Source organism: Halichoeres trimaculatus, unplaced genomic scaffold (genome assembly GCF_033239565.1).
Source record: "Halichoeres trimaculatus isolate MK-OKI-2021-1 unplaced genomic scaffold, fHalTri1.1 fHalTri1_scaffold_20, whole genome shotgun sequence".
In the NCBI taxonomy this organism is placed as follows: Eukaryota; Metazoa; Chordata; class Actinopteri; order Labriformes; family Labridae; genus Halichoeres; species Halichoeres trimaculatus.
The window spans coordinates 7,928,268-7,950,659 of NW_027437198.1; the positions used below are offsets into that span (position 1 = coordinate 7,928,268).

At 39.1% G+C, this 22,392-nt stretch overlaps 3 protein-coding genes across 3 annotated transcripts; all 3 read left to right on the forward strand.

Annotated features, from left to right (window-relative positions):
• The first annotated feature begins 81 nt into the window (after window positions 1-81).
• hirip3 (HIRA interacting protein 3) lies at window positions 82-3,539 on the forward strand. Its single transcript, XM_074697574.1, has 9 exons — window positions 82-198; window positions 568-688; window positions 793-943; window positions 1,335-1,727; window positions 1,815-2,018; window positions 2,102-2,262; window positions 2,622-2,769; window positions 3,127-3,225; window positions 3,340-3,539. The coding sequence occupies exons 1-9, from the start codon at window positions 113-115 to the stop codon at window positions 3,519-3,521; spliced, it is 1,545 nt and encodes a 514-aa protein (XP_074553675.1). The 5' UTR covers window positions 82-112; the 3' UTR covers window positions 3,522-3,539.
• Window positions 3,540-3,606: 67 nt separating this feature from the next.
• antkmt (adenine nucleotide translocase lysine methyltransferase) lies at window positions 3,607-7,095 on the forward strand. Its single transcript, XM_074697575.1, has 6 exons — window positions 3,607-4,529; window positions 4,963-5,126; window positions 5,236-5,340; window positions 5,426-5,566; window positions 5,732-5,782; window positions 5,968-7,095. Exons 2-6 carry the CDS (start codon window positions 4,965-4,967, stop codon window positions 6,166-6,168), a joined length of 660 nt encoding a protein of 219 aa, XP_074553676.1. The 5' UTR covers window positions 3,607-4,529; window positions 4,963-4,964; the 3' UTR covers window positions 6,169-7,095.
• A 247-nt stretch (window positions 7,096-7,342) lies between these two features.
• xpo6 (exportin 6) lies at window positions 7,343-21,705 on the forward strand. The gene is made up of 24 exons (XM_074696358.1): window positions 7,343-8,092; window positions 9,032-9,122; window positions 9,368-9,480; window positions 9,815-10,012; window positions 10,321-10,480; window positions 10,603-10,680; window positions 10,794-11,325; window positions 11,753-11,879; window positions 11,998-12,107; window positions 12,227-12,335; window positions 12,535-12,627; window positions 14,092-14,161; window positions 14,266-14,425; window positions 14,650-14,742; window positions 15,078-15,222; window positions 17,205-17,354; window positions 17,562-17,751; window positions 17,848-18,003; window positions 18,089-18,203; window positions 18,292-18,463; window positions 18,766-18,927; window positions 19,054-19,152; window positions 20,416-20,646; window positions 21,049-21,705. Exons 1-24 carry the CDS (start codon window positions 8,090-8,092, stop codon window positions 21,148-21,150), a joined length of 3,459 nt encoding a protein of 1,152 aa, XP_074552459.1. The 5' UTR covers window positions 7,343-8,089; the 3' UTR covers window positions 21,151-21,705.
• Window positions 21,706-22,392: the final 687 nt, after the last annotated feature.

The window sequence follows — 22,392 nt, forward strand, 5'->3', positions numbered from 1 at the left end:
TTCAAATACAAAAGTAGGCAAATTAAAAATAAAATATGATAAAATATTATATCGCGGGTTTGACGTCACTTCCGCCGACATCCGCTGCGAGTGACACCCCGCCAAAACACGCATGATAGAAATGGTGCTGTCAGAAAAGGAAAAAACATTAGTTCGCAGCTTTGTCTGTGACCAGCTCTGTGAAGAAACAGATTTAAGGTAAAGTAGCGTCGGTTCCTTTTTTTTAAGTGTGTGTTTTAGTCTGTGTGTTACGAAAAGTTTGAGTGAGGAAGTGACAGAACCGGTTGCTGACTTTAATCTAATGTCTTCGTGGAAGAAATACCCGACAACACATATTTATAAAAGACTAGCATTACAGGCATACTACCAGGGGCGTTTCACACATTTTAATATGGGTGGCTCAACTGGCACTTCGAGTAGCAGCTAAGTTGTTCACATAACGCTCTGTTTATGGATCAGTACAAGACACGTTATGTCCCAGTCGAGTTCCGGATTTCGGATTCTGGTTCCTATAAAAGACTTCCTCCTCAACAATCTTTCATGTGGTGTTTTCACGTCTTCTTCCAGCACAGTGACTCTTGGGATTCTAAAGAAGCGATACCTGGCACACATGAGATGTGACTCACTGCCTTCAGAGGTCAAATGCTTCATGAAACAAGTGGTTGAAGAGGAGCTGATGAAGATGCAGGTGTCTGAATTCGTCCTTGACATATTCTTATTTATATTTCTTTGCTGGTTTTGTTGACAGATTATCCATTACTGAGTATTTATCACTGGTTATTTCCACATTAGGACAGTGACAGTGATGAAAAAGAGGTGAAAACCAAGAAGCCCCAAAATAAGAGGAAACGAGAAAAGGAAAATGATGGGGAGATTAACGGGAAAAAAGATGAATCTGAATCAAGGATGAAGAAACCTCGTCGTCACCTAAGCTCATCTTCTGGTAAAGTATTGTTTTTCTGTTTTTAGACGCTTTTCTGATGCTCTCTTTAATAGTTATTTGACGTGAATGGTCTTGACTCCCATTGACAGTCAAACTAGAGCTCTGGGTAATATACGCTTCTTTATCTTCAGGCTGCATTGTATTTCCTGCATTTATTAACAGCTCTGGAAAAATTGTAGTTCAACAAGTAAACTCAGAAAGTGAATGCAAGCTGTGCCAAAGTCCAGTTAGTTGCAACACAGCATGATCTCAGCCAATCAGCTCCTTTCTTGTCCTTTCTATATCTCTTTTTTTTCCGATGAAGTCTGTCATGTTTGAGTTTTTTCTAGTTGTTTTTATCTCTTTTAAAATGTTGATAAAAGTTTTTCTTTTCCGCTGCTGTTGATGACAGAATCAGATCACAAAGAGGACCCCAAGGCTGAGAGAAAGATGAGTGAAGCAGAAGACGATGTTGCATCTGTATCTGAGGTTGAAGAGGAAGACCCAAAAAAACCTCAGCGAAAGATCAACAAAAAAAGTAAACGCCAGATCGACGATGAAGACTCTGACTCCGACAGTGATGCTTCAGAAAGCAAAGTTAGTGAGAGCGAAGACAGTGACAGCCAGAAAGAAGAGGTTAATAAAAAGAAAAAAAAGACTATGGAGAATGGTAAAACTGGAAGCAGTAACACAAATAAAGGAAATAAAACACCACAGATCACAGAGGAAGATGAATCTGACCTGGACAGCAAGTCAGAAAAGAGCGACAAAATCAGGAATGACTCATCAGATGAGAGTGAGGAAGGTGAGTTTGTAGACTCGGATATCTTAAACATTAATGTTTGTTCTTTCGATGATATTTGAAACAATACCTTTCTGTTGCATTTTTCAGAAGGTCAAGTCTCTGCAAAGGGGAAAAAAAATGACCCAGGCTCAGATTCTTCATCAGGTTCGTCTTCAGAGGATGAACCAGATGATGTGACTGACAAGAAAAACGATAAGAAAAAGAAAATCATTAAAAAAGAAGATGATTCCGACTCCGACAGCAGGTCAGAAAAGAGAGACGAGAATAAGTCGTCAGATGAGAGTGAGAAAGGTGCGTTTAAGTTTAGATGTCTCAAACATACATGTTTATTGTTTGATAATTGTATTAAAGTATTCATTTCTTGCATTTTTCAGAAGCTAAAGCCCCAGGCAAGAAGGAAAAAAACGACTCGGACTCGGATTCTTCATCACTCCCCTCTTTGAATGGTGAACCAGATGATAGAGGAGAAAAGATGAAAGATAATAAAGAGAATAAGAAGAAAGTGAAAAAAGAAGAAAAAGACAGAAGTCAGAAGGTGAGCCCATTGGTGAAAGTGCTGAAAAGAATCAAATTAACAACCTCCAGATTAACAAGCTCCAGATTCCACAATTCACAACAGATTCCCAAACCCACCGACTGAGCATGCCATATGAAAATGCTGACAGAGTTCATCTGTCCACAAAGTAAAGATAGACAGACTCCAAATCTGATGTGCAGCATGTAACAAATTACTCTGGTTTCTTTGTGGAGAGATTTGCAAGAAAAAAAATGCATTTTTTTATGCAAAGAGTTGTTACTCTTTGCCAAGTTTGATGAAAAAAATAATGTGATGAAAGTGAAGTGGTTAAAGAAAAAACATAAAATAAACCGTTGGAACTTTATTTTTTTCTCAAGGATGAAAACAAAGCAGTCACTCGTCTCAAACGCTACATCGCCATGTGTGGCGTTAGGAGGAATTACAAGAAGCTCCTTGAAGGCTGTCGCTCTGTTCAGTCTCAGGTGACTGTTCTGAAGAAGGAGCTTGAAGAACTTGGAGTCCATGGTCAGTAGGAAACAATTTTTTTTTGTATATGTGTTGTGAAATGCAAAGTTTCTTGAGTCCCATGTTTTGTTTTACATTTCTTTGTGAAGCGTGTGAAATCAGCTTATTCCAATAGCTGAACGGAGAAAAACGAATCTGTGTGATCAGATGGCAAAACTTTGTTGTTATACATAGCTGTGTATACTTGTAAAAATAGAAAAGTTACAAAACAACTTTTTTAGACTGTACAGAATGTTTAAAAGTTGTTGAAACTGTACTTAAACATCCTTTTCTTTATTTTTAAGCAAACTAAATTGTCTTTTTATGTCTTCTTTTTGTGATGACTACATCTATTGAAGTTGTTTTTCTTTTCCCCAGGTCAGCCATCGATTCAGAAATGCAAAAAAGCTCGAATGCAGAGAGAGCAAGCTCAGGAACTGGCTGAGCTTGATACCAGCAACATCATTACTGCACAAGGTAAATCTGTCTTTTATCATGACGCATTTTCTACTTTTATATACCCGGGTACGTAAAATAAGAACTATGAAAGCATCTTTTGCAAAATTACTAACTGCTCGTTACCTCTGACAGGTCGTTCCAAACGCAGAAGACCATGGCAGGAACCACAAAGCCCTGCGGCTTCTCCACATATCAGCACTCTCAACTCCAGCTCTGATAGCGATGAGGAGAACAAAAAACCCAGAGGGGGCAGACGAGCAACAGACTGGGCCAACCTGAAGGGGATCATCAGTGACGATGCAGACAGTGACTAACAAAGACAGTTTCAGAGTTTATGTAGATTTGAACTTTTCTTTGATATATCTTTTTGGAATAAGTTTGTGTTTGTTGTTTGTATATATTCATGTTCTATTTCTATTAAAATTATTTTTCGTATTTAAAATCTTTTTATAAAAACATGAAAAGTGCCCATTTATCTCCAGTACGTATACACCTCTGAACTGCTGGTTAACCCTTTGTTGTGTTTGTTTTTTTTTTTTTTAAATCAAATTGACTTACCAACCCAAGCTTCATCGATATAACATACTACGGTCCAAGCATTACAAACAGCTTTTACTACATTTGCACAGCATGAAGCAAAGACGATATTAACTTCCCACTGAAAAGAAAACAGGAAATTTTCAAGCAGTCAGACAAGAATTATACTTTTACAAAGCTTTTACATTTTCAGCAGTCTTTGACATGGTCAGATAGATGCTAGTTGTTCCTCAAGTGTTAGTCATTTGGTTGTTGGTGGTTTGTAGTCCATAAAAAGGTGTTCTTGATATGTTGCTCCTCTCATGCTTGGTAAAGGAGTAGGCAAACCTCCTTCAAATTGGAATTTGGGGGGAACTGTTTTATTGACTGTTTTTCGTGGGAATTCCGCTTATTTTGGAGTATTTATGGCGAGAACAAGAAAGGGAGAAATAAATGCGTCTCATCGTAGTTTCCAAGTTGTCAGCGACCCCTCTAAACGGAACCCTTCTTAGTAGCCCCTCGCTGGTACGGAGTATTTTCTGGACGGACTGGTCCGACAGTAACGTGTCCGTCTGCATTGCATGCATTCTGCAGGTCATCAAGTTTCTTTTAATCCACATTTTAAAACTGTGCCTTCGTGTTTTGACTGCGGATTCATTGTGTTTGCACGAAATGAATTTAGCGAGTGGCTGTTCTTATTCTACGGTCGAAAACATGTAGGTGTAGCTACTAAATCTGAATGCATGTGACCCCCAACCTTCATCGCATCTCATCTCTGTGCAAGATTTAAAAGGAACGAATCTAAGGTCAGTTGGTTTTATTTTATCTGTTTTAATGAAATTACACAATACCGCTACTCTCCAGTGTCCAATCAATACGATTTTTAAATGTTTTGAATAGGAACAGATCTCCATATGTCAGCTGATCAGCTGTTAAAGGGACTTTCTTGGTTGTGGAAGGAAATTTTTGTGAAGAAAAACACGGAAAGAAAATCTGTTTATATATATATATATATATATATATATATATATATATATATATATATATATATATATATATATATATATATATATATATATTTAGGACAAATGGGTTTATAGCCTTCTGCCATAAAACACTCATCAGAAACTTACATTATCTGGTATTTCAGAAGTATTAGTAATCAGTATTTTATTTATCTTTGTCCTACACTGCCTCTATGATCTTTACCATGGACCCTGAACTACTCATTTCATGTAGATATGGATGATGGCACACCAGATGAGGTGTTTGCTGATCTTAAGACAAAGGACCTTGGAGGATGGGGTGTTGCTCAGATCGCAGCTGGCACTGGACTTGCAGTTTATGTCATGTGGACAGGAATCCTCCAGCCAGGCTTCCGAAAAGTTCCCCTGAGGCTACAGGTATTGTTTCCACAACTTCTCTGATGTCATTCTTCTTGTACCTGTTTTTGATTTTTAAAGATTTGACAAACACAAACACTTAAAAATGCTTTTCAAAATTTTATTCAAGGTCCCCTATATCCCTGCCAGCAAAGCTCAAGTGGAAAATGTTATGACACTGCTGAGAGGTCGAAAGGGAGGTCTTGCAGATTTGGGATCCGGTGATGGCCGCATTGTAAGTATGATTATGATATTTTGACTCTTTTGTATCACATTGGTGGGCAACAGGCTGTGAATGATATATTTTTTTAAATCATTAGGTCTTGAGGGCTTATCAGCAGGGTTTCACACCTGCTGTTGGCTATGAGCTCAATCCCTGGCTTGTTCGTGTGGCTCGCTTTCATGCATGGAGAGCAGGTCATCATGAGAAAGTTTCTTACCTGCGGGAAGATCTTTGGAAGGTTTGACATTCTTTACTTGTGTAATAGCATTAGTAATTCTCTGGTTCAAAGTTGCTACACAATCTAGTATCACTCCTGGACCTGGTGATTAAGTATTATTATATTAGTATATTTGGTTATTAAATGAATGTTAACAACTTGTTTACCACCTTTTTTTCATCACAGGTTGATTTGACTGAATGCAAGAATGTTACAGTGTTTCTGGCCCCAAGTGTTGTGAGTAATATAATAAACTATAAAGGATTATGATCATACTCTTTTTTATGATTTAGACAGACACATAACTTAGAACTGTAGAAAGAATCTGATACCACGTGAACATGTTGCAGACATTTGTATGAATTATTATGTTTCAATTTCTGATAAACATTGCAGATATTAATTACATTTTTTCCTCTTAGCTTTCTTTATTGCAGGAGAAGTTGTTGGCCGAGCTTCCTGATGATGCCTTAGTGGTGGCCGGTCGTTTCCCCTTCCCTAACTGGACGCCAAGCAGGATTGAGGGACAAGGTGTGGACAGAGCCTGGGCATATAGCATGCACACATTAAGACACTGTTCAGAGAAAAATGAAAAGCCCACAGTTACAGAGTCAGTTAACTAATCATGAAGAAAGGATCTGCTTAATGTTACACACAGATTGCCATATTCTTCTGTCTTTTGCTCTCCTATTTATTTTATTATTCATCATAACAAGAACAGTTTTTGAGATTGAAGTACCCTTCTCTTGGGTATTAGGGTGTTGATTTTAAAATGAATGTCAGAACGTTTTTTTGACTGTTTATTTTTAAGCTTTTTTTTTTTTTTTTTTACCTCACTAGTGCATTGTATCATTGTAGATTTCTGTTTGAAAACTTGGATCCACATTTTTTGGTGTTATTATTACTGTTAGTATTAGTATTAGTTTTAGTAGTTGTAGTAGTAGTATTTTGTATAGTTTGTTTTTATTTTGCTTTTGGTAAGCATGAAGGTATGACTCCAACCAGAAGCTACACATTGACTGTGATCATGACTGGAAAGGAATTAAGCTATAAACATCCAGCCACACTGACATAAAGTGACTTGAATGTCCCCTTGCTGTTAGAAGACACATATTACAGTTCTACAGTTTCATTTAGCAGACGCTGTTGTCTAAAGCGACGTATCACACAAGCAAGAATTTAGACAGAAGGAAAAACCTAGTTAGTGCGACAAAAGTGCTACAAGTTATTTGGCTGCTGGTGCTGCCATTAAGTGCAAGAATTTCAAGAAAGAATAGATCAAAATGTAATTTTGACTTGATCCAGGAACACTTTGAAGTTAAACTGAAGGATCTCTGTTCCCAAAGCAGAGTTAAACTGAATGTTAGACATATTAAAAACAGATTTCAATGAAGAAAATATATAATACCTCGACTATGATAGATTTTTTTTAAGGTATTGTTATAAAGAAATAGTTTGTTGGTAAAATTCAGAATGTTTGGCAAGATGGACATAACTGACAAGTTTTACATACCTCATACTTTATATTCTGTTGTTAGCAATTTCTCAAATGGTGTGCTATTGAAAACAGTTATTTATTCATTTTACATATAACTTTTTAAGTCGGTGTTTTTTTCTTCTTCTTTTTCTCTTATGTTTTTTTTTTATTATTAATGAATTCCTAACTGACTCTTATAACCCTGATTTCTTTGTTGTTTTTGTCGAATAAAACTTCCATACTTTGAAAGACCTACCCGGAATTTGTGCCTTTATTGTAATGACTAACTTGACACAGGCTGCTGTGGTTGGTTGATTTCTGCAGCTAAAGAGGAAGTCGCCAAGCAAACCCTGTTCCTAGCAGGCTAGCTGTATTCTTGAGCCGCCCTAAGCATTGAAAAAGGGAATAACAAGAGCAAGCGCGGATAGGGTGATATTCAAGCGTTAATATAAGGATTTCAGTCATAGAACTTAGAAGTGCACGTCAAACCGCTTTGATTTTACTGACGGTTCAGACAGATTGTCGTGACGAAGAGCTACAGAAACATGTCTACTTTTGACAGCTAACGCTCTGCCTTCCTCCTTCTAGAAAAGCTAACCAGTTAGCCTTCCGCTGCTACGTTAGCAGCTAGGCAACTTGGCATCGAAATGCGTCTCATAGAAAGCTAATTAACGGTGCACACTTCTCCGTCGCTGGAGACGGTGCTGTCTGTGCCACAAAAACAAAATTTGTAATGCTCAGATTAACTTAACTGTGAATAGAGTTATGCGACAACACTTAACGTTACCAGCTGGAGATAACTAATTAAACATTAAGCTCTTACGCTTAATAACCGAGAGGCGTTTTAAATTAACTCAGTATTAAACGGTGGGATTGTGAGCAAAGTCAACGACGCTAACCTTTGCTAGCTGGCTGTATAGAGTTTCGACCATGATGAGCCCCTGCGGTTACACCTTAGCTAACGTGAGCTACAGAACTGGCTAACCTAGAAGCTAATGTTGGCTTTTTGCAGTAACAGCCGTTAACAGGACTTAGTAGACTGAAGAAAGCACCAAGGCCAGCTAAACATGGTAAGTACTGTCTGACACATGTTTACCTGCTGACTTCCTATGTCGTTTTGCTTGTAGCAATCATGGATGTTTGACTCATGTACACGGTAAGGAAGAAGTTAAATGCATGTTTTCTGATGCATCGTTATTTCTAATCGTGTTTGGACCTGTGTGACTGTGAATTCACATAACGGTTTGAAAGGGGACTGTTATTTCACGGGATGTGACAGCTCGTTGAGCCATTCCACGGTGTAAGACGCCCATCTTTCAAACCAAATATTTCCTTTGAGTTGTGTTCAGCCTCGGCAAGTTGTGGCTTATTTGAGGAATTCAGACCCGCCTGCCACAGGAAGTGCTCTTTAAAATCTCAATTTGCTATCTAGTCCAGGCTAGGCAGGGCCCCACTTCCTCCACCTGTCAATGCGTGGTATTGCAGTTGTGCCAGATCACAGATGATTTACTTAACCACATCTTGTTTTGGATTGTCAAAGCACCCATTGCTTGACCAGATATGTAAGTTGGACAGAAGTTGCACTATAAACAACAGCCAAGTTGTTTGAATAAAACCCCAGAGACCAAAGCATTGTATCAGTTTGTGATATGCATGTGCTGACCGGTAATAAGTATGTTCAGTGTGGACATGTGCAGATAAATCTTGAACTCTTTTAGTGATGAGCTTTGTACAGATTGTAGATTTGTTGAAAGAATTAACCAAAAAATGTTAGATGAGTTCACAGAGCTACATGTTCAGATGGTTATAGAGGATATTTGTATGCAGTGTAATGTTCTCTACCTTGTGATGCAGTAGCTGTCTGTTGGTTTGCAGTGGATCATCTGCTGTGTGCAAATGCAATGACATCTATGCCAGTAAAGGTTTTAGTCAAATAGAGATCCCCCAGGTGTCTGAAAAAGTTGTTTCTGCATGTGTTGTTTTTAACTTTACCATGTATTATTCACAAGGCATCAGAGGAAGCATCACTGCGCGCTCTGGAGAGCCTCATGACAGAGTTCTTTCACAGCTGCACAACCAATGAGCGAAAAAGAGAAATAGGTAAGTTTTCAGAACCATCTAGAAATTACAGCTGACACATCAGCTTTAGCTTGTCTTAATCACAAAATGCAATGAGTGTCACACTGTAGGTTATCTATTGCAACCTGAAATTACTTTTTTCCTCGCTAAAGTGTTTTCATTGTGATATTTTGTTCATTTCCTGTGTGGTGACGCATTACTTTCAGTCTGTCTGATGTGACGTTCTTCAATGATATGCTCGTCTACCTACTTCCTTTTCTCTGCAGAAGAGCTGTTGAATAACTTTGCTCAGCAAGCTGGAGCATGGCGCCACTGCTTGTTCTTCCTCTCCAATACTCGAAATGAGTATGTGATGATGTACAGCCTCACAGTATTTGAAGTAAGTATAGAAAGCACTAAATTTGGCTTCATTGTGCCATTTTGAGTCTTTCCTACCTTTTTATGTATTGGAATAAAAAAAAGAATTATTACTCATTGCTTCAATTAATGTAGATTGTCTTTTATATCTTGCATTGGATAAGAAGTTTAATTTTCTTAGACCCCAAAGAACTTTCTTCTTCTGTAGTTTTGATAATCTCAGATATTTCTTTGTTTTAGTAGACAAAGTGATTTTAAGAATGACTCTAATAATCATTCTGTAAGCGATCTCATGACTGAAAATGTTGAAAATATTTGTCCATTGTTGCTGCTGACTTGTTGTCTTTTAATTTCAGAACCTGGTGAACAAGATGTGGATCGGTGTCGCTTCACAAGACAAGATGGAGATTCGCAGCTGTCTGCCTAAACTGCTTCTTGCCCAGCACAAAACGGTGCCCTATTTCATCCGTAACAAACTCTGCAAAGTCATCGTGGATATTGGTCGCCAGGACTGGCCCATGTTTTACCATGATTTCTTCACAAACACTCTTCAGGTAAAATTCACTCAGGGAATTTCTGCTTTAATGTCTTTACTTTAAGCATGTCATCAGTTGCTGGGTGGATGTGTTTGGAAATAGTCATGAAGGGTTGGTTCAATTTATTTGAACTTTGACCTTGGTTACCTTTGAAAGCGCCACTAATGAGATAATAGCCTTATGTTTTGCTACACATCAGCACCCATGACGTATAGACATTTGGAATGTGAATGGTCTTTCCTTTTTACCAGCCAGGCTGTTATGTTGGGGAAACAGTCTATAATCTTTAATCGGTACCGTTTCTGACTCTTTGTTTTGTACCTTAGTTGATCCAGTCCCCAGCTCTGGCTCCCCTGGGGTTAGTGATGTTGAAAACCACATCAGAGGAACTTGCGTGTCCTCGAGAAGACCTGTGTGTTGCCAGAAAAGAAGAGCTGCGTAAACTACTGATGGAGCAGGTACCAACAGTCCTCGGCCTGTTGACAGGTGAGACAACTTTTTGTGTTATGATTCCAAAAATGTTCACGTAAGTCCGCTCAGATTAAAGTGAGGCTGGTAGAAAGTCTTCTGTGAATTTTTATGATCTCAACATTTTCATTTCTATACAGGTATACTGGAGACCTACTGGGACAAGCACAGTGTCATAGCTTCCACCCCACCTCCCTCACCTACTTCAGGGGAAAGTTGTGAGTAAATTAATAACATAGGACTGAAAAGCTAGCTATGTGATGTCAGTTTTTTCATTCATACGTAGAGCTTAGGTGTTAACCTGACAGTTATTTTCTCTTCAATCCAACAGTGGAGTTGCTGGGGAGTTTGTTTCAGGGCAGCCAGTACTCAAAGCTGCTTTGCCAGCCCATGGCAGCATTGGACAGTGAGAGTCAGCAGCTCTGTTGTCTGGTTTTGGAGTGTTTGGCTCACCTGTTTAGCTGGATCCCTCTGTCCACAAGCATCACACCCACCCTGCTGGCATCCATTTTCCACTTTGCACGATTTGGCTGTGACCTAAGGACAAAATCAAAGATTGGATCCTTTATCTCCCCCAACTCCTCATCTTCTAATGGACAGCTTAACCAAGGGACAGTGCCGCCAACATCAAATGGCGGAGGGCGAAATGGACAGCAAAGCGAGGGCAGTAAGGTGGATCGAGCCCGGCTCGGTGTGCTCGCTATGACCTGTGTCAATGAGCTGGTGTCCAAGAACTGTGTGCCAATGGATTTTGAAGAGTACCTGCTGCGCATGTTCCAGCAGACCTTCTTTCTCCTGCAGAGGCTGACACGAGAAAATAATGCTCACACAGTCAAGAGCCGCTTACAGGAACTAGATGAGAGGTACGGCTCAGTCCACTGATCTTTGTTGTATTTTATCAGGCCTGACTGCATCCTTTCATGTTGGTTTCAACTTCTCCAGCTTCTGCTCCACTTTACTTATATCATTTGCAGAAGTTGCACCATGGTTTTGCATAGCCTGCTGAGTTATTTCCAAATGTTGTTTTCATCCAAACAGGCCCCTGACGGCTCTGCACTTGGGCTACATCACTTGATTGCAATTTGACCTTTTCTCTCTGCCTGAGTTTAAACTGTGACTATGATCAGTATAACATGTTGTTTTCTTTGCTGACCTCTGGGTTATTAAACCCTTTAGATTATTGAAGTTAAGCCTTTTTAAGATAACATTTTGGTGATGTAACATCCTTTTGAAATGTTGTAAGATTTCTTATTGTGTATGTCCCACTAATTTTGCACTTTCATCCTGCAGCTACTTGGAAAAGTTCACAGATTTCCTGCGCCTGTTTGTCAGCGTTCACTTGAGGAGAATAGAGTCCAGTCCTCAGTTTCCAATAGTAGAGTTTCTGGCTCTGCTTTTCAAATACACCTTTAACCAGGTAACACCAAACACCACACAGATGTTTGTGCAGTTTCAACTTTTATTCATTTCTACCTGTTTCCGACATGTGATGACTTGTGTCATGTTATTAAACTGGTCTTTTTATTTTTTTTTAGCCTACCCATGAAGGCTACTTCGCCTGTTTGGATATATGGAGTGTCTTTTTGGATTTTTTAACAACAAAGATCAAAAGTAGACTGGCTGACAGAGAAAGTGTTTTGAATAGGTAAGCCACCTAAAGATGCTTCTTCCTCCTTTAAAATTGACTGGATTTCTGACACCCCTTTAGATGACAGCCGGTCAGGTGTGTGAGAAATCTGACGTATCACTTTTTTGGTTTGTCAGGTACAAAGATGCCTTAGTTCTCCTGCTGAGGGAAGTTCTGAATCGCATACAGTTCAGATATAATCAGGCCCAGTTGGAGGAGCTGGACGATGAGACTCTGGACGATGACGTAAGATCATTAACATACATTTGACAGTCAATAAGAAGCTTTTTATGTCTCACCACTGTATGTGCTGTGTGTGTTATGTATCCACATGAAGTCTATTATCAAAGTTTATTATTAGCCCATTTACCTTCCCAGGACAATTATTACAAAGGTGGATTTCTGTCACTTGAAAGTCTCAATCTTCTTCATTTTGTAACCATAGCAACAGACTGAGTGGCAAAGGTACCTGCGTCAGAGTCTGGAGGTAGTTGCTAAGGTGATGGAGCTGCTCCCGTCACACGCATTTACCACTCTGGTAAGAGATCTTTGTTTGTGTCACCTTGACATTTTCAAGTTTTTTTTTTTCTGGTAGAGAACTATTTCAGAAGTTGGCATTACTCCTCTTCTTTTTAAGTTTTGATTTTTAAGCTGTTTTTGCGCTGTTTTTCAGCACCAACATTGCTAAATGAAACAGCAAAAAAAATCCCTACTTAGAATACTGAAGCTCTTTGAACACCACAGGAGACAAGAGGCGCATCAGTCTGATCCTGGCATCTGTTATCGGTCTGATTCATACTCAAAAAGTTGAATGAATGAATGAATGAATGAATGAATTTATTTCAAACATGCAAAAAAAAGAAACAAAACAGAAATAGGTCGTCACCATAAACAAACACATGCATACTAAACTTAAAAGAAAAACGAAGACTGCAGCAACAACCTGCATGCTCAAAAAGTTAGATCAGATAGCATTGATAAAGGAGCAACCAGAGGGCAATCAGTTCTATGCTCCTCTGTGTTTACAGCAATCATGTGCAAGAACTTTTTGCAATTTTGTAAGGCAGAGCTAATATATCAAAAAGGAAGATAACAACAGCAGTTAGAGAGTATTTCAGGCTCTTTTACCAGCAACTCACTGGCAACTTGAATCAAGTTGAATTCTTCACTCATCCACTGCTGAGGTTTACAGTTAAACTGTTTTTCCTGGGAGTGTTGGAGATTTACTTACTGCACATTCACATATTAATAATCCCATAAAATAATAATGCAAGTTTTTTTTTCTGAAAGTAGTGGATGAGGTCAGCTCAATCACAGCCACAGTCTGCAGGGAAAAGTCTGATGAGGCTGAAGCTGGGGCTGTGAGAAGCAGGTTTTCTGACCTGAAAAGTCACGTACACCTCACACGTGTGAAATTTAGTTTTCTTTTTAACACACGCACCCACACCCACACACACATACAGTTTCTTTAAATTTTGTATAAATCTATTATTTAGTTTATTCATGTAATAATGCAGCACTTTAAAAATATATATTATTTATGTGTGGTGGAAGTGTTTTATGAGCTCAGGTTTTATTTAGCTTCTACAAGATGTCACACTGTCAAAGAGCAGATGTCGGGAGACAAGTTTGGATATTTTTGCAACCTGAGAATGCACCGACCTTTATTTACATCTTTATTTATAAAACAGGGCCTGAATTTTCTGAACTATGATAGAGTTTCTGTTTTAAATACATAGATTATGTCCCCTGGTTCTGCACTTTGTGTACTGTTTTCTTGTGTTTTTATTTGTCTGATATGTATTTCTTTATTTCCTTTGAGTGTGTACAATATGCATATTAGCAGTCTGTATGTTTCCTGCTGTCATTCAAATGATCAAAACAAGATGAAAAATGATCAGACATCAAAAGAAACTCTGCTCTTGTTTTTTTCTACACCTGAAAAAGTTTGTGTCACTTTATGTTGCAGCCTCCTCCTTAATCCTTTCCTTTCTCTCTGAAGTTCCCAGTCCTCCAAGAAAACCTGGACGTGTACATGGGTCTGCAGCAGTTTATCGTCACCACTGGAACAAGTATGAAAACTTCTTAGTTTCATCTTTTATCTTTTGACAAGAGCCATAGCCGCATTTGCTGACACTAGTTTAATACTGTGATGTGATTTTTGTCGTTGTTCCAGGCCGCAGGCTCAACATCACCGCAGAGAATGACTGCCGTCGACTTCACTGTTCTCTCAGGGATCTCAGCTCCCTGCTTCAAGCTGTGGGACGCTTGGCCGAGTATTTCATTGGGGAAATTTTTGCAGCACGGTTCAGTGATGCTCTGGCAGTGGTAGAGAGGTTAGTCGTCTCATCCTGTCCAAAACAGTAAAATGTGATACCTGCTTTGTGAGACATGTAGATAGCAGGCCACATGTTGGTTTAACCTTCCACACGTTAATCTCAAACTTGATGGTTTCTTTTTTTATTTGACATCTATAAATGGTGGTTGAGTTTCTGTTGCCCTTTAATGTGTTTCCATTTGAAGAGTAGAATACCATATGATGTGCTGTGTTTTTTTAAAGGTTGGTTGAAGTGACTTGCTACGGCTCTCAGACCACCCTTTATGACCTGGAGACCGCCGTGCCTTCTGTGCTAAAGCCAGACCTCATTGATGTGTGAGTACTGCACATAAAAATAAACTCTGAAGCTCATATTGCACTATTAATGGGCTTGATTTTTATTGTTTGGGCTGAAATTAGCAACTCCAAGCTGTTGTGTCGTTTGGCTTTTGCAGAGTCATTGAAAAATAATAGAGGAACAGAGTTTCTGAACTATTGGTCAATGCCACAACAAAGCAGAAATGTTTGCTGAGTTTCCTTTCTTATTGGTATTAAAAAATGTTAGTTTGCATTTGATTATCATAAATTAGTCCTTCAGAAACATGATGAGCTGCATGAAAATGAAGTGTTTTATTTCTTAACTTATCCTGTGTCTGTTGATTTTTTTACAGACATGCACAGGCCCTTGCTGCTCTGCAAGCCTACTCTCATTGGCTCGCACAGTTCTACAGCGAGGTCCACAGTCAGAACACAAGCCAATTCATCAACCTCATCACATCTGCAATAGATGCCAGTAGCCCACTCATCACTGCTAAGGTAACTGCTAAGATTATTTGAATATTGCTGTGTTCATTATCAAATATTCTTCTCTATGAATACAGATTTTTCCATTAAAAAGCTTTAATTTTTTTAATTTAAATACATATGAGAGCTGTCTATGAAGTGGATTCAGGGTTGAAATGAGGAAGTTTGTTGTGAGAAATATTCAGCTCTTTAAGGAGGAAGCATGATGTGAGATGATGTTAAACCTCACTTTTCACCTTCAGCCCATGTCGGAAAGAGCTTCTTTCTGTTCTATAGAGGGATTATCAGTTTACATCATCATAAGATACCCCGCATCGTGACTGCAGAAGCAGCGTTTAGCTCCATTCATTCAGATGAGTTAGTGTTTTTTAAACACTAAATTCAACCTGTTTGCTGCATCAAAATGTACCGTTGTTCTGGGGTCAGTTTTTAGAAACGATACTATACAACAGAGGCAACGTCTATCAAATTTTGACCGTCGCAGAGCAACTGGTGTTTTGGAGTTAATAGCGACCATGCTAACTGGTGACTCTAAGCCGACAGCATCAGTGATTAACAGCTGAGAGTCACCAGTTAACAGGGTCGCACTTTACACTGAAACACCAGCGACATCTGTGGGTGAATAATTAAATGTGCCGTCTTTATCTGATTTGGTGCTATTCTCTGGATGTAGTTTTCTGGTTCTTTTTCTATGAACCGGGTCTTAGACTCAGCAGCCTGTGCTTTTTTTGGTGGTTTGTCACAGTCTGGTAAGTGTCCACGAGCATCAAGCAATAGTTGTGTTTAAATTGCTCTCTGTGTACACGCCGGATTTCTCCGCCAAAAACATCTGTCCACCTAATATCTGTCCACTTCCTGATATCTTTTGTCTAGTCACTGCTATTTCACAAACCTGGGAGCTGTTTACCATCCGTTAAAGTGATGATATTGAGTTTAAAAAAAGCGTTTTTTGGTGGTTAGTTCCTCCACGTAGCTCCAAGTTGCGTGTGCATCCGGCGTTGTTGATAAACAAAAAATAATCCCTCTATAGCATTCTGTTTATTTAGTTCTACTCCTTTTTACCCTCTGAGTCAAATTTTGTGTAAAAAGGATGAACTTTGATACACAAAGCTGCATAAGGTGGTCAATCACGACATGGTTTATATTAAATGAAAGCCAATAAGTGTTTTAGATTTGATAAACCCTCATTTAGGATTCAGAAAATTAAAATGAAACTAAGAGTTAAAAATTATCTTATAGGACGCATTCACATTACTTAACACACTGTGTGCAGTCTGCAGACTTTTAACTGTTAGCAAAGCTGGACAAAATAACGGTTAAATCGATTAATTCAAATAATTTTCTGCAAAAGATTTAAAAAATTGAAAATCAAGATGTTTTGCCTTTGCCCAATTGCAAATAGTTGCAATTTTTGAAATAGATTACAATTTAAATGGTGTTTGGCCTTGTAGGGTTTGCACAAGCACTTTTATAGGCTTGTATTTGTTATTTAAGTGGCTCAAATATTGATCAAATATTTCATGCTAATACTGTAAAAAATACCTCAGCCTTTTAGTGTTGATGTAGACAAACCTGCCTATTTTTATGCTACATAATCATCCTTTCATGACCCAGACTTTGACTTTAAGAGAGAAACATTTAGACAACATAAAGGCAAAACTTGATTTTTTTTATTTTTATGTTTTGTGCAGTTTTATTTCTTTTAGGTAGGGAAAAATCAATTAAAATTGTATATCGAGTGTTGTGGAAAAAAAAATTGGGGATTTTATTTCTAGGCTATATCACCCAGCCCTATCTGTTAGTTTTCAATCAGCCTGTGAAAACTATAGAATACAGTATTTTGGACCCTATAAAAGGTGTTTTGGTCTAATTAACAGTCAATCTCAGATTTCTGGTTTGTAATTAGACAGAAAATACAGAAACAGAGAGGAAAGTATTATCAAACTGTATTTTATTTTATTTTTTTTCATTTTTTCTTCTTTCTGCCCCCCCAGGTACCTGAAAAGTTGCTGCTCTCTGCATGCCATCTGACGGTTTCCATAACCTCCACGGTGCGGCCTGTGTTTCTGGTGACTTTACCAGCAGTTCAGAACATATTCAACCTCATCACAACCGAGAGTCAGACCCGCAGACTCCCTCAAGAGGTAAGTGCTCATTACACAGTTTGTTGATTTAAAAATAAAGGTATCAAGAAGGCACGAAAGAGATATCGTCAGAGGTTAGAGGTTAAATCACAGCTTTTGCAATTTGACTGTTATATACAGAAACTAAGTATTGTTGGAAGTATAATGTGACATACTTGAAATACTCTGAGTTTATGAAGTGTTGACTCTTAATGTTTTCTTAAACAGGCTCATCTACTGGTGTGTCGATCGTTGTCCAACATGCTGCTGCTGCCGTGGCCCAATCTCCCAGAGAGTGAGCAGCAGTGGCAAACGCGCTCCAGCAACCATGCCAGCCTCCTGGCAGCTCTCACTCGAGAATATCGTATACTGAGAGGGACTGTGAACATAACTCCAAGGCAGCCTGATCTTGATAACAGTCAGTGTTACTTCTCACTTTCTTGTTATTGTTTTGGTTTTATTACTCTGACTCTTTGCTATATTCAGACCGTCTTTTGTCTTTTCTCTGCTCCAGTGAAAGCTGTGATACACCAGACGCTGCCTGTGCTCAGAGACATCGTGGACAGCATCTCTGGGGAATCCACCAAATCCCGTCAGATTTGTTACCAGAGTCTTCAGGAGGCTGTCCAAGTGTCCCTCAGCCTTTTCCCAGTGTTTATCCAGCAGCCAGGTCAGCGTCTGTTTCTTAACCTGAAATGTTACAAAGAGGCTTGTTCATCTGCAGAGTTACGTTAACTGCTTCTTTCCTCTTCTAGATGTGACGGACGAGATGCTGGCCTTCTTCCTGACACTCTTCCAGGCATTGCGAGTCCAGATGGGTGTCGCCTTCACAGGACAGATCATTCACACCTTCCTCAGCATGTTCACAAGGTAACAAAGAGACCTCACCATGGCTGTAAACTGAAGAGTTTCATCTCAGCTTTGTCACTATATCAGTTGTTGCTTCTTTGCACCCCAGGGAGCAGCTGGCAGCCAGTATTTTGCAAGAGGGCAGTGCAGGGTGTAGGGTTGTGCAGAAGTTCCTGAAAATCCTGCAGGTGGTGGTGCAAGAGCCTGGTCAAGCCTTCAAGCCCTTCCTGCCCAGCATCCTCTCTCTGTGCATGGAGCAGGTTTACCCGGTTGTGGCGGAGGTCAGTTGGTGCTTTCCTGTCGTCACTTTACGTTCACTTTGGGTTTTTTGATTTTTGTTACTGCGTCGCTTAATCTGCAAGCATGGTTTAGATTTTCAAGTGGTTTACTTTCTCCCTTTGAAAAACAAAACAAAAAAATGTTGTTTGTTTAAGATCACAACAAAGTTACAGACACTGCTCACTAATCTTGAATTGGTTGATTTTCAGTGTTCTGGAAATTCAAAAAGTTATGATTCACGTCTTAGCTTTGGATTTCATCCTTTTCCTTTAATAACTCACTCTTTGAATCTCTCCACTGACAGCGCTCTTCTCCAGATGTCAAAGCTGAGATGTTTGAATTGCTATACCAAATACTTCACCAAAACTGGAGGTACTTCTTCAAAACTTCAGTCTTAACAAGTGTCCAAAGAGGGCCTGGAGATGAGACCATGGAAAATGAGGCCCAGTTCACAGCTGCCATGCAGGTGAGTTCATCCAAGCGGTAACTTTTGGAACAGACGCACAAATCTAGAGTCACTTCTGTGTTTGAGCTCCAGTTTTCCAGGTAAAGACTTGCTTCATTCACTGTCTTGTGTTGAATTATTTCTCAGGCTTTCGGACAGTCTTTCCTGCAGCCTGATATCCACATCTTCAAGCAGAACCTGTCCTACCTGGAGTCGCTTAACAGCAAGCACAAGCTGTACCACAGAGTGAGTTCAGCTGTAATGGTTTTGTTCCCAAGAGAAACACATTCAGATGAGTTCACCCATTTTCAGATTATTCATTTCACTCCTTTAGCAATCTGAAAATGAATGAAAAAAACATTGAGTTTTAGTCAGGAAGGGATGCGCAGATTATTATAACTTAATGTCTCCTTTTTTCCATTCAAAGCATCCTTTCAATGTTTTCTTTTGAGCTGTTTTTTTTATAAGTTCTCAGTTTTACCAACTTTAGTTTGTGGTGTTTTTAGTTTTATTTTTCTATTTAGCCATTACATTCCTTTTGTTGGGATAAATGTTGATGCTCAGAAGGCCAAATGTGAAACCAGGAGTCATTAAATGAGAAAAACTGAGGCTGTGTCCGAAATCACTCCTTATTCACTATATAGTGAATATGTCATTTTGTAGTGCTGTCTAAAATCTGAGTGAGCATGGTCATTCACTTTAGAGCCCACAATGCATTTTGAAAAGCAGTGAATTAGCGATGCTCACTATATGAGCAATATATACCATCATGCATTGCGGTTTTAACAAAAGAAGTGGCTGATTTCATGATTAATGATTACTGATAATATGAAACAACAATAAAAACTTTCAGAGAATAACACTTAGCTCTCTGTTTAACTTTTGGACGAGCCCGTCTCACAACTTTGAGCCGAGAAACAAACAACAGACGTTAGCCGCTGAACCGTTCATCGCGGGTAATGCATTCACTGGACCTTGTAATTGTTAAACACAGCATAAGTTCAGCGCAAATATACGGTTTATTTAATTAAAAAAATAACGTGTAATAAATGTTTCTGTTATATTTGGCTGTTGCGGAAAATAAGCTAAGTATAATATTAGTTATTATTGACCAAAACCGTTTTGCAGTGTTTCAGAAAAGTTATAACTGTAAATCCCCAGTCATCCATGAGTGACGCGAGAGTAATTACGTCACTGTCAGCGGCTGACGAGTGAATGAGTGGTGTCCGAAACGTTGTTTTAATTTAGCTAATTGAGTGGGCTATATAGTCCACTACATCTAATTCACTACAGTGAGTAGGGAATGAGTGAATGATTTCAGACACAACCTGAGTTGTAATGGTAGGACCCTGGTCATCTGTTAGTTTTGCAGGAAGTCTCCAACACTTCAGACTGATCAAAACCCTGTTCTTTCATAGATTGCACGTAACACAATTATTTAAGATGTGACAGACTGGGTGCGCCATCTATAGACCATGCTGTGATTCTTGTCTTCTCGTGGTGTTTCAGAAGCTTTTCCGGACCTCGATGCTCTTCCACTTCATCAACGTGCTGCTGCAGGTCCTCCTCCACAAAAGTCACGACCTTCTCCAGGAGGAAATCACTGTTGCTATTTACAACATGGCCTCAGTGGACTTTGATGCCTTCTACTCGGCGTTCATGCCAGAGTTCCTCAACGGCTGCCAGGGTGTGGACAGCGGCCAACGAGCTGTTCTTGCACGCAACTTCAAGCTTGAACGGGTAAGAATGACACTAAACTGCTGTTTCATGGCACATATGTACAGACCTAATGAGGAACTGTAGACATGCACTCTGTTGGAACACAGGTTACATCTGATAGACTTAACCAGCTGTTAGAGCATGATGTAGTCAGACAGCTTTAATTATTCTCAGCACAATGTAAAAATATCTAATAAAGAGTATTGTGGATTTTCAAAGTCTCCATGCGTAGTACAGAGGCAGCAGAAATTGTTGATCCCCTAAATGGTGAGCTCAGCCTGTTTTAGTCGTCATCCCTGGACTTTAAACATGCAGCAGATTTGACTTGCAAACTGGGATTTTGCTAATTTTCCTGCATTTTGATGATCACCTCTTCGCTCTCTGCTGTAAACTAACACTACTGCTCTGACTTCCTTTCTCCAGGACTTGCCTTCATTCACTCAAAGCGTGCAGCGGCTGGTGAATGACCTTCGCTACTACAGACTGTGTAATAGTAGCCTGCCCACTGGCACCATCAAGCTATAGCACAAAGACTGCTTGAACCACTCCACACATCAGCTATGATCTTCAAGGACTGCCTGTGCTGACCACTTTGCCCAACACTCCTTCTCCAATTCAGCTTTGCTCCGCCTGTTCACAGGAATGGGAGGGAACAACACAAATGGTATTGTTGAGTAATTGGAGGTTGAGGATGCTGCTGATTTTTTCTCTTTGATTTCTACTGTAGAAGGTTGGCGCATTAATTTTTTTTTTTTTTAAAGCAGCGCCCTCCTTATATGTTGCCAATGATCATTTGGCAAGAAATGTAAACCTGGTCTGCAGTTGGCTTTTGCCCAGACCTGGAGCAGTCTGAGCCAGGCCTTCTTTCCCGAGCCCCCACAACAAAACTGGGCTGGGACTGAGCACTTTCAACTCATTTTGAGTTTTTTAAAATGTCTGCTTTTTTCATTTTGCCTTCAATTTTGTTTTCATCTCCAAAGGAGACGGACTCTCTACTTAAGATCTTTCATATCATTCCATTCTGAAAAAGAGAAATCTGCTTGATTAATAATAAAGTGCTTTTCTAGTAAAAAAATAGAATTAGTTTCTGATTCTTTTTTTGCTTTATTCTTGTAGCATTACCATTTACAGATGAAAAAAACGTTGATAGATTTAATGTAAACACAGTTTTGCTTCACGCATTTCAAAGCATCCTTTGTAACTTTGACCCATTGACTATCAACTGATTCTTCTTTGCATTTTTTTATAGAAAAAAATTGAAAACATTTGCGCAATGTGGTGAGTGTTGGGAGAAGACAACATGCGTACGATTTAAAAACATAACCACAGGAAGACTAACCAACCAAGTTCTCAGTACTTAACACCCATTTGGTTTTCTTTTCTGTATTCAAACCTGACACTGATGTCAGCTTTTCTGTTGTAGTATGCTGAAATTCCGCTACAGTCGTCTCTGGAGACACCTGCTGGTAAAATACTGACACTGAAGGCAAAGTCTTTTCACTTCCAATACATTATACACTAATTTATGTTCAGCTATGTGACTTTTCTGCAACAGAAAACGGACTTCAGACAAATTCATGGGGCTTTGCCCTGACCACGTGACTACAAAAGGACACTGCTGATGAATGTGGTTGGTGTCCAGAAACACCATTCCAAATAACTTAATATTTCAATATTGGAAAATGCAAAGTTAGACTGACATTTATTGCGTTGATATGTTGTAACTTTAAAAAAGTTTAATTCAAAGAGGATGTGATATTTATAATT

Excerpts from the sequence above, each read along its gene's own strand:
- hirip3 (XM_074697574.1), top strand. The coding sequence starts at position 113 with ATGATAGAAATGGTGCTGTCAGAAAAGGAAAAAACATTAGTTCGCAGC. Across the intron at positions 689-792 it reads AGGAGCTGATGAAGATGCAG|GACAGTGACAGTGATGAAAA; the intron begins GTGTCTGAATTC and ends TTTCCACATTAG. Across the intron at positions 2,263-2,621 it reads AAAAAGACAGAAGTCAGAAG|GATGAAAACAAAGCAGTCAC; the intron begins GTGAGCCCATTG and ends TTTTTTCTCAAG.
- antkmt (XM_074697575.1), top strand. The coding sequence starts at position 4,965 with ATGGATGATGGCACACCAGATGAGGTGTTTGCTGATCTTAAGACAAAG. Across the intron at positions 5,127-5,235 it reads AAGTTCCCCTGAGGCTACAG|GTCCCCTATATCCCTGCCAG; the intron begins GTATTGTTTCCA and ends ATTTTATTCAAG. Across the intron at positions 5,567-5,731 it reads TGCGGGAAGATCTTTGGAAG|GTTGATTTGACTGAATGCAA; the intron begins GTTTGACATTCT and ends TTTTCATCACAG.
- xpo6 (XM_074696358.1), top strand. Across the intron at positions 14,743-15,077 it reads AAGCCAGACCTCATTGATGT|ACATGCACAGGCCCTTGCTG; the intron begins GTGAGTACTGCA and ends ATTTTTTTACAG. Across the intron at positions 19,153-20,415 it reads AGCACAAGCTGTACCACAGA|AAGCTTTTCCGGACCTCGAT; the intron begins GTGAGTTCAGCT and ends GTGGTGTTTCAG.